The sequence below is a fragment of the Panthera onca genome, chromosome C1 (genome assembly GCF_046562875.1).
Source record: "Panthera onca isolate mPanOnc1 chromosome C1, mPanOnc1 haplotype 2, whole genome shotgun sequence".
NCBI classification, from domain to species: domain Eukaryota; kingdom Metazoa; phylum Chordata; class Mammalia; order Carnivora; family Felidae; genus Panthera; species Panthera onca.
The window spans coordinates 33,866,358-33,882,779 of NC_138346.1; the positions used below are offsets into that span (position 1 = coordinate 33,866,358).

At 43.5% G+C, this 16,422-nt stretch overlaps 1 protein-coding gene across 2 annotated transcripts in view; it reads right to left on the minus strand.

The window, feature by feature from the left end:
- The window catches only part of KIAA2012 (KIAA2012 ortholog), a 108,082-nt gene that overhangs the window by 71,167 nt on the left and 20,493 nt on the right, over positions 1-16,422 (minus strand). For both annotated transcript variants that reach the window (XM_060622975.3, XM_060622976.3), the window contains exons 5-11: positions 13,342-13,481; positions 12,088-12,271; positions 11,325-11,467; positions 8,403-8,571; positions 7,487-7,636; positions 4,288-4,458; positions 1,535-1,645 (exon numbers count right to left, since the gene is read on the minus strand). In XM_060622975.3, coding sequence (XP_060478958.3) covers positions 1,535-1,645; positions 4,288-4,458; positions 7,487-7,636; positions 8,403-8,571; positions 11,325-11,467; positions 12,088-12,271; positions 13,342-13,481 — 1,068 coding nt within the window. The remainder of the gene's footprint in view (positions 1-1,534; positions 1,646-4,287; positions 4,459-7,486; positions 7,637-8,402; positions 8,572-11,324; positions 11,468-12,087; positions 12,272-13,341; positions 13,482-16,422) is intronic.

Here is a 16,422-nt window from a genome sequence, read left to right on the forward strand (position 1 = left end):
ACATTCCAATCACCATCAGGGCTAAAGGTCCACCAATTGTATGTGGAGGAAAGGCTGGCAAGAGGCCAGTGACTGACTGACTGATGGATTGATTCATTCAACAAGCTTACCGTGAATGCCTTTAGGCTTGAGAGGATTAAATGTATTGTTCATGGAACTAGCACAAGATGGCAGACAAGTCTCCATTTATTCAGCATAAGTTTCATTTCTCTTTCCTCCTTTTGTGTGGACATTATTGAAAGACTTTTCAATGAAAATTGATTGTGATCCTGCTATGTATGTGTTAGGGACGATGTTAGGTGCTGGGAATACCAAAATGACTGAAACATCATACTGACAATGTGACAACGAACTTAAAGCCTAAATATTTCCTTTTCTGCTTCTGGCTTTTGCTTTACCAAAAGGGGAGCTATTTCTCCTAGAACGGAGTGGACAAATGTGTGGCAGGTGAACAGAATCATATTTGCTCTCCAGTTGTTGTACCAGCTGTGTCACACTGACAGTGGCCTCCACCTGTCCAAATTCTGCTTCTGCCAATACAGATCCAAGTTATTTTTATACTTATATCATGCAATAACCCAAGTGGTGATGAAAGTTCTTTAACACTGAATTTGGAATTGAATGCATTCTAGTTTCTGGAAACCCATGTACTAATCATCTATTTCCAAGCAATAGATGCAATATGTAAACTGCAGCAATAGTCAAGAAACTTCCTAGCTGCTGGAGGTAGAGGAGTTGATCTTCTCATTTTGGATGAGGGACCTTGAACACTGGGAGGGACTGACCCAAAGTCATCTGACATGTAGATGGAGGCAGAGGACAAGCCAGGGCTACTCAAATCTCCTGGCTTTGAATCCATGCTCTTTTTATTAAGCCAGTGGTGACATAACTCACCAAATGAGTACAGATTTTAATCTCCCTCATCAAGAGGCCTGCTGGGCATACGTCTCACACATACACATCATGATGGTTCCTGGGTGGTTGATACTCATCACCCTCTGACTTCATTTTTTTTTTTCCCTTTGCAAAATGGCTATTGCCCAGAGCCAGCATCTCTTCTCCAAAAAGGTAATGTGCCAGAGAGTTTTTGGAAACTGCTTTGATATCTGTCAGAAGCCAAATGATTTGCAGCAATGAACCAACGCACATAACAAGGATACCTGATTGGATTACCAATTAACCATCTCCACCTCTGGAAGGTGGCTGGAAAGAAGAGAAAAGGCAGTGTTTAGTTTGGGCAATTACCAAAAGGGCTTTATCATTCTCATCAAGGCATCAACACAGCACATTAGACCTCCTCCAAGCCATTCCACAGGAACTTCCCTCTCCAGATGCTCCAGCAAGAGTAAACTTGTCATGCAAACATTGGGTTATTGTGTCTGAGCTACAGAAGCACCTCTGTGTCAGTGAGAGGGGAGAAACTGGCTGACTTGCATCTGTTTTTAACGATGTCTCTGCTGCTGGGAAGTTTTGGAAGCTACAGGTAAAATCTTTCCATACAAAAGTGAGGCTGGCCTGCGGTGTAGCATCTTACCTTTACTTGAAAGAGGCTCCTCGGTTTCAGTAGGCCTGGGGAGGGATAGGCAGATGTTTTCTCCATCTGGACCCAGCAAGAAGTGTCCCGGTGTGGGGTCTTTGGAATCTTCTTGAAAATAAACACAAGCATGGACAATGTTAGCCCCAGTGCAGGGGAGGCAGGCTTCACCTGGACTGTGCTCCCCGAATCCCCAGCAGGCAGATGCTAGTGTGCTCAGGTGCTTGCCAGAGTGCAGGGTCAGCCCTACTCCTGGGATTTGGCAGAGCAGGGCCAGCATTTACGTCCTGCTCTCTGGAGGTCAGTGTGGGACTGCCACTAGCCTATGTCATGCCTTTGTGAGACTCTGGCAAAGGGGTCTCTCTGGACTCAAGCAGCCCTATATTGGCAAGGCTAGGGTGGTGTGTAGCCCAGCCCCTGGGCACAGGGCTATGTGATTTCAGCCTCTGCTTCCCTTTTCCATCACATGTCTCTCTGCCGGGCTCTGCAGTACAGCCTACCCTATGGATCAATGCTGGGACTGCTCAGTGACTCCAGGTCCTCAGGCCACTGAGAAGAAGGAAGCTGTATTTCCCTCTGTTGCTTAGAAGAGTTGAAGGTGTTTCTATAACCTTCCCTTCCCTATCACTGTGGCATAGGGGTCAGGAGGAGAGCCGGCCACTGGCCACAGTGGATGCTTACAAGGACACACACATACACACACACAGGCATAAGATGCACACACAGAAACACACACATTTACAGATGTGCACACATCTGATTACAGGTGTGCACACACATATATATGCAAAGCAAGTGTGCACACATATGCATGCACAACCACACATGCATGTGTGCACGCATGTACACATGTACCGTGCATGAACAAGGACACACATCAATACATGCACACTTGTCCTCAGGCATGCATGCCTGCATAATCACACACACACATATATACACACAAGCACTCATGTAGGCATATAAGCATACACATACCCTCATACCTCTCATATACACATTCATTTACACACACTTAGCCAACACACTTGGGGCTTTAGGCTGCATTCTTATCATAGTCATGGCCCTGGTATTCATTTTTTCTTTTTTTTTTTTTTTTTAGTGTTTATTTGTTTTTGAGAGGGAGGGAGAGACAGAGAATGAGCAGGGGAGGGGCAGAGAGAGAGGGAGACACAGAATCCAAAGCAGACTCCAGGCTGTGAGCTGTCAACACAGAGCCCGATGCTGGGCTTGAACTCATAAACTGTGAGATCCTGATCTGAACTGAAATCTGACACCCAACCAACTGAGCCACCCAGGCGCCCCCATTCTAATCAGATACTCCCTTTATAAAAATGTCCAAGTAAGTGTGTGGTGTGTGTGTGTGTGTGTGTGTGTGTGTGTGTGTGTGTGTGTGTTTGCTGTGATTTGTCTTGGGCTATGCAACCTCCTAGTAACACCCTAGTAACACCCTTGTTACTGACATGACTGTACCCAAAGTTTGGTTCATTTGTATCAAATTTAATAGAGGATCACTGCCATGCAAGTATAAAAGGGGAGAGTGTTGTAGGAGAAAGATTCCTTACAGAAATAGTTTATAAGTGAAAATGACATCTTTGGAGAAAGAGATAGAGAGGTAGCGAAAGAGAGGAGTTTGATTTTGACCATTGCAGGGTTAGGGAAGCTGCAAACACATAAAGGAGTTACTGATCTATGTATTTAATTTATGCTTACAAGGTTTCAACTATACATGCTTGGGGGAAGGAGGGAGGGAGTCAGAGACTTAAACAGTGAGGCATCCTGTCCCTGAGTGGCGTGAGATGAAAATGAAAGATGCCATACTTGCTGTCTTTGTGGTTCTCAGTTCCCATCTGCCTCTCAGAGAGTGAGTTTCTTGCAGCCCTGAGTGTGATTCTGCTGTTAACAGAGATACTTTCTTCACATTGTCTGGCACCCAAACACACACTGATCTCCTTCATCTGGGGCTCAGCCAGAGAAAGCAGCCCAACACTCCCATGAAGGAGGAATAGCTGGCTGGGCTGCACTTTCTAGAAAATGGTCTAGAAAGTGTCCAGCATGGCACCTCCCTAAGGGACTCTCGGGTAATTTGGACTCTAGGCAATTTTTGCTTTATGAGCTGCTTTTAGATCAAAGCCCCCCGTGGAAGCTATTGCTGCACTGTCTCTGCATTATTGCTCTTGTATAAGCATCTTAGTCTCCTCCTAGACTGTCAGCCCTTAAGGATAAGAACTTTAAGTGGGCCTAAGTCATAGAGGATGTGGATTTGCTCTGCCTCACCCTTCAGTAGAAACCCAGGGTCCTTCTTTCTCTGTGAACAGGCCTCAGGCTGGAGGGCAGCTTCTCTCAGGGGACTCTTCCTGTTGGCAGGGTCATGTCACCAGGCTCCCTTGCCCCAGGGAGGGTGTTGAATATCCTGGTAAATCCAGTAGCGTGTCTCCCTGATGAGCACAGGGAGCTGTGTCATTACATACTGCTGCCAGAAGTGAGGAGAGCACAGAACAGCTTGGCAGTGCATGTTGGTGCAGCAAACCCTTAAAACATGTACTGACTCTTTAGGAATATGCATGGTGAACATTAATCCCAGACATTGTTGGAAACACTGCTCATTTCCTCTTTTCAATGGGGTGGCTTTCAAACAGCTTACATCACAGCTGCTGTGTGGCCCTGGCAGATGATTTAAATGAGCCAAGAGCCACAGACAAGCTGGGTGGGGGTGGGGGTGGGGAGCATCTGTATACCCCAGAAGTGATTACCTTGTCCTTCTGCTGGGAGTGTCCCCTTGGCCCTTCTCACGTCCATGGGGCCTGTGGAGCTGTTGCAGCCTGATGTCCTGGGGCTGTCCCGGCCCCTCTGGCTCTCTGGACTTTTTATTCCTTTAATCAGGGACATTGGTGGGGTCATATTTTGGGGTGGGGCATCATCACCTTCCAGAGCAAAAGGAGAAAAAGCACAAGTGAGAATTTCTGAATCGGCAAGAAGGAGAAAGAACCTTTTTTTTTGACTTGGTTGATAGCTCCTTGTGCTTAGGTTGGTTTATTCCAGTTGTTCTTAAGTTTGTCCCTCTTTTCTAGCCCTGCTAAGGAGTGGAGGCCAGGTGTCTCCCATGGCCAAAGTGGCTAGCTAGAACAGTGGCCCTTCAGTTGGGGAGCCTGTAAGCACTGGGAGGACCCGAGCAGTGGTTATTGTTCTCATCTTGTTCACAGGCTCCTGAGATAGAAAAAAGGCTAGAGAGGCTATGAGAACCTTCTAGACCAAAATCTCAAATTAGAAAGCCCCCATCTTGGGGCTCATGGGATTGTTGATTACAGAGTTTCAACCACAAAGCAATTTTTCTACGCAGAACCAATGATCACTTGGTTCCTCAAGGTTATAAAGTACAAAGTAACACCTTCCAGATGATAGAGGGTAATGGGATTGATGATAATGCTACACAAAGCACATCATTCCCTTCACTTCTGTTCTCTTCCTCCAGCTCTTTTTCAAAATCAGTAGGGACTATTCTAGGAAGGGTGAAACCCAGTAATCTAAGTGATTGAGACCTTGTCTTAATCTCAGAGAGTGGTCTTTATTTCACGTTTAACACTGTTGCTGTTGTGTTTCAAAGCTGGCTTCACACACAATTTCAAAGTATCATAGGCTACTTATTTATTACAAAGGGAAAATGTATCTTTACAATGGAGAAATCTAGTAGACACCACCTTTAACTAAATAATGAAATTTAACATCCCCTATAATAAAACAAATTATAACAAATGAAATAAATATGAAGGGATATTTTGTGTCTTTTGATGTGATTGCTGGGAAGGATGTATTGTCACTTACATACTCTTCTTGCCAAAAATGTTGCATCTGAATCTAATCACAAGGAAACAGACAAATCAAAATTGAGAGCAATCTGAAAAACAACTAGTCTATCCTCTTCAAAAATGTCAAATGTCATGAAGAACAAGATTCTAAAGACATGGGACAATTAAATACAATACATGATCCTGAGTAGAGTCCTGGATTGCTTGGGGGGGGAAAAACTATAAGGAACATTACTGGTATAATTAGGAAAATTTGAATATGGACTATGTATTAGAAAGTAATGTTGCGGGGCACCTGGGTGGCTCAGTCAGTTGAGAGCCTGACTTCGGCTCAGGTCATGATCTCATGGATTGTGGGTTCGAGCCCTGTGTCAGGCTCTGGGCTGACAGCTCAGAGCCTGGAGCCTGCTTCTGATTCTGTGTCTCCCTGTCTCTCTGCCCCTCCCCTGCTTGTGCTCTGTCTGTCTCTCTCTCTCAAAGGTGAGTAAACATTAAAAAAAAAAAATTAAAACAAAAAAAATAATATTGCATCAATGTTAATTTTCTTGAGTGTGGTAATTACATTGTGTCTATGAATGAGAAACTCATTGCTCTCAGGAAATATGTGCTGCTAAGGAAGAAATATACAAAGTCTGCAATTTAATCTCAGGTGGTTCATCAAAAAAATATATATGGTGTATATGCATATATAAAATCTTGTTTTATTTTTATGATACTAGAGGTGAGATTATCCAGGGCTAAGCAAGTAAATGGGTATGTGCAACCTCTAGCAATGGGGCAGTTCTGCTTAGCAGCTTTAAACACCCTTGTCCTAGGAACCTTGTAAAAAAGATTGTCATGGAAATCTTGCCTTTTTAGACTCTTCTTTATGCTTCTACCACTAGGTTGGGTCACATACTGAACTAACTCACACCAACGTATCAGGGACTTCTCAGACCAGGTTCCCTCTGGCAGGGCGGCAGACGATGCACAAGCTCTAGATACCTGGTGAACATGGCAGCTCAAAACAAGTGGAGAGCAGTGTGAGGTGAGCAATATCAAAGATGAAATTTACCAATATTGCCACTGATCTCAGTGGCTCAGACTGTGCACCTGACGTTGTGACCCACAGGTGGAAAGCTGCTTTCCTACCTGTTTGCACACAGAACAACCCTTGCCCACATCTAGATTTTTTTTTTTAAGGAAACTTCAGAATCTTTAGGATGATTAACTCTCACTTAAGAGATAGAGTAAATGAGCTCTTTCCCCAATAATCAAAGGAAGCTTTCAATATTGAAACATCTCAAGAATGTTCTGACCTGCTCATTGTATTGTTTATTCTGAAAGACAGTGTAATGGGTAGGAAGACAGATTCTGGCATCAGAAGGCCTGAGCTCCTATCCCAGCTAGGCCACTTGTAATTGTGTGACCTCAAACAAGTTACTTATCTCTCAGGCCTTCAGTTTTCTGATCTCTGAAATGAGGGTAAGGTTGTTGTGAGGAGTAAATGAGATAAACTAAGGATGGTAACTGGCACAGAGGAAGAACTCCATAAATATGAGTGCTCATCCTTTTACTTTTCATTAGCACTCGTCAGAGACCACTCAACATTTATCATACAGTCATCTTGCCCATTGGAAAGGACGTTCAGTTTTGTGAAAATGAGGGGCTTTCCAAATATGACCCATTACTTCCAACCTATCAACACATAAAAGATTCCCTTAGGTATACTCATATGTATAGTTTCAAATGTCCATGTGATGTCTTGAAAAATTGAAGTCTTTTATTGATATTATGACTTTTAATGAATAAATAAATATTCTTAAATTGATTAGAAATGGAATTTCATTGGCTAAAAACATAAGATAAACTATAAAGCATGCAGCAAAGTTTTAGTAAGTCTGGTGCTGTTTTACATCTGCAACCAGAAACTGTTAGTAGGGGGATGATTCAGTGAGTAAGTTGCATGAACTAGACACTAAGTTGGTCTTATGATAGCACTTTGGTGAAGACAGCTGCTGCCTGAACTAAGACATTTTCGAGTGGCAGGGGAGCAACTAGCTTCCCTTCCAGCCTCCTTCTTCATGGCTGAGGTTCCTTGTGTGTCTTGCCTTGCTTCCTTTCGGGGTGAGAGTCCTGTGGGATACTGGAGGGAATGAATAGCTACCTTGAGGTGAGAGCATGTCCCTGCCCGTGTCCACTGGGAGATGCACTGTTAACTCCCTTGGCTTTTCTAGGGATGCATGCTTCATGGGAGGTTTCCGTAAAGCCCTGACCTTTTCTTCTGTTTCTCGTCCTGACTCAGGGTGTGGAGCACCTAGGAGACAAGGAGAAAGCCAAGTTTTGTAGATGTCTGTGGTTTTTGCCAACTGTCTCTTCTTTTTGGGGACCCATCTCTCCCCTGCTCACACTATGTGGTTTGGGTGGAGCTGTGTCCATTCCCTGACTCTGGGGATGGGCGTGTGACCGGCTAATGAACACACTTCATTGTCTTAGCTGCAATGATTGGGTCTAGGTTGGGCATGCAACGCAAGCCTGGCCAATTAGAGGCAATTCTGGTACTTTTGCAAGAGCTTTTAAGGGGCATATCCTTTCTAGTGGGGTTAACAGATAAGAGATTAGCATGAAAATGCAGGAGGCCAGGGTTTAGTTGGTTAAGCATCCAACTCTTGATTTTGGCTCAGGTCACAATATCGCGGTTTGTGGTTTTGAGCCCCATGTCTGGCTCCGTGCTGACAGTGTGCAGTGTCTGCTTGGGATTCTGTCTCTCTCTCTCTCTGACCCTTCCCCCTTGTGTGCACTCTCTCACTCTCTTTCTCTCTCTCAAAAAAATAAACTTAAAAAAAAGAAAAAAAACCAACCCATGCAGGAGGCCATCTTTACTACCATATGGGGACATGTGAATATGACCAGAAGGCATCGACTTCTAGATTTTACCCTTTTTCTTCCTTTAAAAAATGTTCTCTGAAGATGATGACTCTGAGGAGGGTAAACCATGATTTAGGAGACATTTACATTAGGGAGACCCACATCCAAGTGCCTGCCTGAGTTCCCTCAGGAACACCTAAACACAGGTGATCTACCTCTTCTGTGTGACTTTTCTTTTGAGGGATGTTGGGTGTGGAAATGAATTTCCACTGGGAAGATAAAGAGTTCTGCTGGAGGTTCATTGGCTTTAAATGGACTCCTCAGGGGGTTCAGGACTCTGGGTGGTTCTTCTGAGATGGGAGGTAGTTTCAAAGCCTTTGGCACCTGGAGAAAATTTGAAAACAAAACGAAACCCAACATGGCAGGTATTTAAAAACTGCTGCTTGCAGAGGACAAACAACACTGTATCTTCTTGTATCTCTAGCACCAGGTGCTGATGGGTGTGATGTAGCTTCAGTACCCATGGCTGAGAAGTAAAGCCGACCAACCAACTAACCGGGGAGCTGGCTGTATGATCAGAGTGGTGCCGCTTTGCTTCTTGGGAACTGGGAAATGCCCCTCCCTTAATCCATCCTTTGATTCCTCTGAGATGTATAAACATGATAAATTCGACAGCCTTCAAGACAAAATGTAGTCTTTCTTTGTCTTGCAGCCGAGGAAACTAAGCCGGGTTGGAATGATATAGCTGAGATTTCTGTGTATGGAAAGTGAGGAATCCCTGTGTGTGTTGCTAAGGGAAAAAAGCAAGGCACAGAACACTGACTGTGCAACATTTTAGGTTACAAAGAGCAGAAAGTAGGAATATGCATTTGTATTTGCTTACTTTATGTAAACTCTTTAAGCCTCAATTTCTTTTTCTGTAAAATGGGAGTAATCATACTTGCTACCTGTGAGTATAGAATGAGCTAATTACACATAGTTACAATAATGTTTGGGATTAGAATTTTTCATGGGATATTTCTTTGAGAGTAGGCTCTTCTCTCATTAGGTATAGTCTTGCCACTTGAAGAATATCTAGGTATCTTCACATTTCTGCAATAGAAACATAGCTGAAAATGAATCACCATGTGACAGAATCAGTGGCAACTTTAGCCCAATTTTTTGTGTCCAAAAAACCCCAACGTGTGTGTGTGTGTGTGTGTGTGTGTGTGTGTGTGTGTGTGTTCAGAGAGAAAGAGAGACAGGGAGAGAGAGAGAATGAGACATTGAGGGTAGTAGTACTTAGGGTCTCCTCTTTCCAGTTACTCAAAAGTTACTGAGGGGAGCCTGGGTAGTTCAGTCAGTTGTGTCTGACTTCAGCTCAGGTCATGATCTCACAGTTCATGAGTTCGAGCCCTGTGGTGGGCTCTGTGCTGACAGCTTGGAGCCTGGAGCCTCCTTTGAATTCTGTGTCTCCATCTCTCTGCCCCTCCTCCATTCACACTCTGTCTGTCTGTCTCTCTCTCTCTCAAAAATAAATAAACATTTAACAATTTTTTTAAAAAGTTGCTGAAAATTCCTCCTTTTAGTTTGCAGCTTTTAACATATGAATTTGGCTCTGTGAAATGTATACGTGTTCTGGGTTTCAAGGAGTTCAATTTCACAGGAGGAAAAAGAAAACTGTTTTTCATTTTGTGTGTGTGTTCAAAGAGAAAACAATGATCAGAAACACATGCAAACACCCTACATGTTTAGAGTTGGATGAGGAAGGAAATTCAACCAAGTATATGCAGGATGATATTTAAAATTTTGAGACATTAAGAAAATGATTAACCAAGTGTATGCACATAGGATCTTTATGTTCCTAGAGACCTTAACTGTCTAGGTGCCAGCTGCCCACCAACTGCCCTTTTCTGAATACTGACCTTGTGCATTTTGTTTGACAAGGTTTGCATTGAGAAATCTATGTGGAAATCCAAATGATTTGTGTGAGGTATGCTGACAAGCCAAGCCTTAATTTCTTTATTCCAATTAAAACTTTATATAGAGTTTTAATATAGTGGAAAATACTGCCTTCCTCTGCTAAACCATATACAAGGGTTGAAGGAAAGGACTCCTGTCTTCTGAGCCTGCCTTGGTTCTGGGCTGACCTGGGGTATGAAATCAAGGGCTTTCCTTAGGCATGCAGTGACTCTGGCAGATCAGGCCTACTGTTTACCCTGGTTCAAAAGGAACTGGGGAAGACAGAGGCCTTTCTGGTATGGATGGGAAGGTTTAGATCAGGTTAGATACAGGAAATCTGAGTAAATCCTGAACAGACTGAAAATAACCTCCCTCATCGACACCAAGACCACCTGGAATGCCCATGGCTCCTCAAGTGTCACTTCAGAGGACATGAGTCCCCACAATGAACTAACATTGCTATAGTTCCCAATCCAAGACAAGATACTTTCACAAAAATGCATCAACTCATTTCATCCTTCCATCAGCCCTGTGAGGTGGGCATTATTATCTGTGTGCACAGATGAGGTCACTGCAGCTCAGAGGGCTTGAGTTCATGCAACTGCTACAGGCAGAGCATTCCAGAGTCCCCACTTGTTCCTGCTCAGCACAGGTACCTCCAAACCATGGAAGACCCACATAGAATTGCAAGGCAGGATGATGCCAGAGACAGCTAGGAACATTCTCGGGGCAAATGGTGTACTTGACTTTTGAAAAGGTTGATAAACTTGCCAAATTTACTGTACATTTTCAAAGGTGACAGATCCTCAAGCAAATCCATTGCTAAATTCAAGATCTCTAGCATTTTGAGTTTGAAATGGGTCAACTGCTTATAAGCTCAAATTCCGTCCTTACAAATTTACAGATAACCCCCAACCCCTTAATAGCACAAAGGACTCTGTTGCCACCAGAGTGCGGTAATATCATATGCTTTAAGGTAGAACTGGGGCAGCTGAAACTCCTTGTAGTGCACCATCTTCAACATTTAGTAAATTACTACAGCTTTATTCTAGCTGCACATGATGAGCTCAATAGCAAGTAGGGCCAGTTCTCTGAGACATCCCTTTTAGTTGTCTCATTGCTAGATTGAGATTAATCTTTTAAGAGCAAGCATGCATGCACATGTGCACATGCACACACACACACATACACACAACCTTTTTCTTCTTCACTTCCCCAGCTGTGTTTTTCTCTGAGCCAGTGGCAGGTGCTATAGGAGGGAAAAGGCATCTTTCAGCAGGAGGCTCCTGTAACAAGTGACTGCTTCTGCCCTTGTGGAGTTTTATATTCTCTTGTCTGTCTGTAGAAATAGGATGGGAATGAGAACTTATTAGTTGCAAGTATGTGGACAGACAGTTGACTTTCAACTTCTATCACTTTGGGGTTAATAGGAATAGAGGCAAGGACAGGCACTGAGACAGCCATGGCTTTGGCTGAGGCAGGTTCAGGGAGTCCTAATCTCATTACCTGGGTTGGGTTCTTGCTGGCAAGTCAGGTGATGGAGAGAATGATAATAATAGTAGCAGTTAACACATACTAAGTACTAAATATAGGAAAAGAATTATACAAAGTATTTTATGTGCAATAACTCACTTAATCCCCACAATAGTCTTATGAAGGGATTATTCTTATCCCCAATCTACAGGTGAGGAAACTGAGCCTCAGCAAGATCAAATAACTTGCCTAAGATCACAACTGGAAAGTGGGGTTAAACCCAGGCGGTCTAATTGCAGTATGCGTGCGCTTGAGTACTAGGCAAAAAAGGGGGTTGTCAGTCTTGTTGCCACCTTCGACTGGACTTTGTTACTTTCTAAGATAAAAGACATGAGGAAGTGATGCTCAGCATGCCTCAGTGTTCTTAAATGAACTCTGCATGATTAGGGTTACCCATATTAACAAGCAAGATGTTTGGCTTCTTACCGCTGAGATCTGCCTTTCTATTGGGGAAGGCCCCTCCATAGAATGTAATGTGGGATTTGTCACTCAGGAGCCAAGAATGATCGATGCAGGCATGCCCAAAGGCCCTTCTGGAGGTTTGCTGTATTTTTTCATTGTGGCTCTCCTTTGAAGTGTGTATACGAGGGTGATTCTCTATTGATGTGTCCTGGGGAATGACAGATACACATTCCTGTAAACAGGCTTTGTAAAGGAATAGAGCAGGTTCCTTTAACAGTCAGACCTTGCGCTAGACTGTAGTTCCAAGGAAGAAATCTCCTTTGCAGCCTAGGAAGAAAAACATGGTTGTAATAGCAAGATCTCTAATGTTGTTTGTTATAATAAAACATTTTACTATTCATAGAGGAGGAATGACCTTTAACCATGCCTGACATATAGTACTTTCTTTTTCTTTCATATAGTGCTTTCCTGAAAAAAAATTTAAAAAACAGAAGCTCTATGATCCTTATCTCTATGCATTGTAAAAGGTCTCTCCCTTTGCCCTTCTGCCATGTGGCACCTCTCTTCTCCCCCTTTCCAGCTCACAGTGACCTTCTTGTAAGTCAACTGAGCTTGAAGATAGGAGCATGTGTTGTCTATATTGCTCTGAACCACTGTCATCTTACACGCGCGCGCGCACACACACACACACACACACACACACACACACCTTAGAGTTTAGAAAGCATTTTTACATTTTAAGGGATTTAATCCTCATGGTAGCTAGTGAGTATGTATGATAACAGCTCCATTTTACAAAATAAGTAATTCAGGCTCAGTCAGTTACGTTTCTTTATCAGGCTCACCACAACTAGTCATATCCGGGATTCAAACCAAGGCTTTTCCAACTGCAAGGCCAAGAGCTCTTGTCTAGAAGACTCCAGTTGCCTAGATGGGGCAAAGAGTGTAGGGAGACTCTGTGGTTAAAGAAATTTGGAAAACCATGTGTTAAAGTTAAACCAGCTACTTCACCTATAGAACTTCCCCAAATGGTTTATATTCAAATGTGTCCTGTGACTCTCTGGGAGGAGGATATGGTATGCAGCGTTTCCCAAATGTATATGCCCACAAAATTCTTTTTTTCATTGAGCAGCTGGCAGTGTTCCACATGTGATCCTTTGGAAAACCGTAGTCAATAGGCTCGAAGTACTCTTCCCTTCTCTGGATGGTGAAGGGAGGGAGTATCCCCTCTGGAGTCAAGAAGAACAATGACACAGGGGAGCCTATTAGAAATGGTACCTCTGCCTGGGTTTCATCTTCCTGGCATGGCTGCTTCCTGAGTGGCAGCAAGTGAATCCCCTGGCTGTGATTCTTGGCTACACAGCCCTCGTCCATGCGTCCACCAGTCCCAGCTTCCCCTTCATCCAGGCCCTGCTGACCTGCAAAGGTGAACAGTGCATCAGCTGTGTAAAGCCAGAGATGGGCATGGTACTGTTAGCTGCTTCCAAACTGCCTCCCTTCTTGCTCCTCTGAGCAAAAGTGTTGATCAAGGTCTTTGTTCCCCTTCCTTTCTTGTTTCTGCATTTCTGCTTGTGCTTATATGGAGGTTGGCTTATAGCCAGGTCTATAGAACAGAACTTCACTGGGATCCAGGAGGCTCAGGATTGAGTCTTCATTTCTTGGACTCAGTTTCCTCCTCTGTAAAATGGGGATACTGATTTCTTTTGCCTTTGCTTCCTTACAAAGTTGTCTGGCACTCAAAGAATGAACATGCTGGCCCTTTGCAAACTGTGAGGGACTGGAGGGTAACAGTGGTGTGATTATGGTGGGCTGACCAGCAGTCCTGCTCTGTTGTCATTGAGATGTTCAGTCTGAAGCACTTGATTTCCTGGGCTGTCTGCTGGTTGTTTACTTGTGGAAAAGCTTTGCTGAATGCACTGTGATGGACGGCTGCTCAGCTCTCTGAACTTACCCTGTCTGTGCAACCCTCAGGAAGGATCTGAGTCAACAGATGACTCCAGCATAGTTAACAAATCTTTCATCGATGGGGTAAAGGGTCCTGCAGCTATTTTCATCACTTACTCAAGGTAGATTTATTGCTGAAACGATCTGGCAAACCTTCCTTGTTGGAGCCGTTTTAGCAACACCTCTACTCTTGGCATGCCTCTGCATAGAACAATGTGGGGCTGACTTTCAACCAGGGGCTCTGGAAGCCTTTCAGGGGCCCTGTATATGTTGGAACTCTAGACTTCTGGAGGCTCCCAGCCAGCCTTACCTTCCCTCTTTACCCCCAACCCTTGTCATTCCCTTACATCATTCCCATCCTTAGTGTCAGTGGGTCAAAGAACAAATGCCCACTCAATAGGCTACTCCCTCCCTCCAACTCTCCTTCCTCTGACCATTGGCTCCTGAGAGCTTCTCTGGGGTCTGAGCCAAAGCTGAGAATGTTGGTGCAACAGAGGCAGACTCAGGCTCATGTTTAGAGGGGTCCGCTCAGGTTTTAGTGGCCCAAGGAAGCCTCATGAGCCCTGGGACCTCTCAATCTGAGGAGGGCCAGGGCCACATTAGGTCTGCCCCCAAGAGGACCTCAAGTCCATACAGAGTGTGGCACTAAAGACCTTCTTCTGTGTTCTAGAATGATCCTTTGGAGCCAAGCCAGACTTCAGGTCCATTCTTCCTGGTCCAATTCATCTGGAACCAAATATATTTCTGAGAGTAGGGGAAGTGAAACTCTGGCCAAGTGGCCACTCGCTTATATGGTAAACTGTCTAAACTGGGGCAGAGGGCACTGTAGGTAGGGGGATATGGAGAAGCATCCTTCCCTTTGGCTGTATTCTAGGTGATGTTGAATATATGACTCAATCTATGCAAGGGAAACCAAGATTTTTCTCAATAAACATCATCTCTGGCTCATTTACTTATGCTTAATAGAAACAGGTGTGCAAGGAAGGTATTGGAATTTCAGTTGTTGAAATAAGACCACAAAACTTGGTCTCTCTGTCTCAAAATATGAATCCAGATTATCCAAATAATGTGAATTTGGGTAACAATTTAGAGGTCTTAGAGAGCCTTATTATTATTATTATTATTATTTTACCTCTTTTGTGATTTTTAACAACAACACAGAGAGGGTGGAATACCATTACTCCATTTTACGGATGAGCAAACTAAGGATGCAGGGAGCATAAGTGATGTGACCAATATCACATTGTTGGAAGAATCTTAGATTTGCAGCTGGGATTTTCCTACTTTTCCAAATAAAGTGGAAAAGAGAGGGAAGCCAAGGGGAGATGAAGTTAAAACCAATAAAACAGTCAGCATTCAAGTTACAGCCTCTGAGCTGTTTTTACTTCTTTACAAATTGATTTTTGATCCTTGCGATTTTGAGCATTTGAGCATTGCAATTAGTTAGTAATTATGCTTGAAAACACAAGGCAGGGAGGTCTAGAACTAACATTTATTGAGCACTTACTATGTGCCAGATACTACTCTATGCCATTTAACTCCAACATCCAACCCTATGAGGTGAAGGTGGGTGTGGTCATCTCTGTCTCTGTCTCTCTCTGTCTCAAAAATAAATAAACGTTAAAAAAATTTTTTTTATAGACCCTAGGGCATCAAAGTCTAAGGATATTAACTGGAGACAGTAGGATTTTGCAGAGTGCATAAGGCAATGTCAAAATTGGGTGCTACCTGGGGAAGGACCCATTCCCAGGACATGGGTGGCCCAGAAACCTGATCTCTTCAGTGTCCCAGAATCAATTGGTCTGGATGTTGACCCACATTAGCAAAGTGTAGAGTGACTCTATAAACCAGTGTATTAATTTACAAAGAGAAATATAATTGCCTGACCAGCATATTTCCTATAGATGAGCTACATGTGGACAAGGTTATGACCAAAATTCCATGGTTCCAGAGTCAAGTCTTAAGGGTGGTGTATGGCAGGAATGTTTAATGGCACCAGGCTCTGAGAACCTGCCACATTCTTCTCCATTCATTTGATAGACCAGATATTCTACTTATCCTGGCCAGATCTTTTTCCAAGAACAGGGCTCAGGTAGGCACTACCATAATTTCTGGAAAAGTACTTCTTCATTTCAGAAAAATTAGCTTCATATGATGTTAGTCTCTTGTTCTTACCTTCTCTTTTCTCAAAAACCCTGGCATTAGACAATGCCTTATTCTTTGTCCATTAGTGCTACCCAGTCATCTTTTCCTATTTCTCCTTAGTAAAGGCAATTTCTGGCTCTTTTAATGCTGCAAGTTCCCAAGAATATTACTGATAAGTAAAATTTTCATAGTACTGAACAACTTACAGACAATTCACAATAATTTTTTGTACACTAATGAGGCAAGTCTCATCATGTTCATTACAGAGAC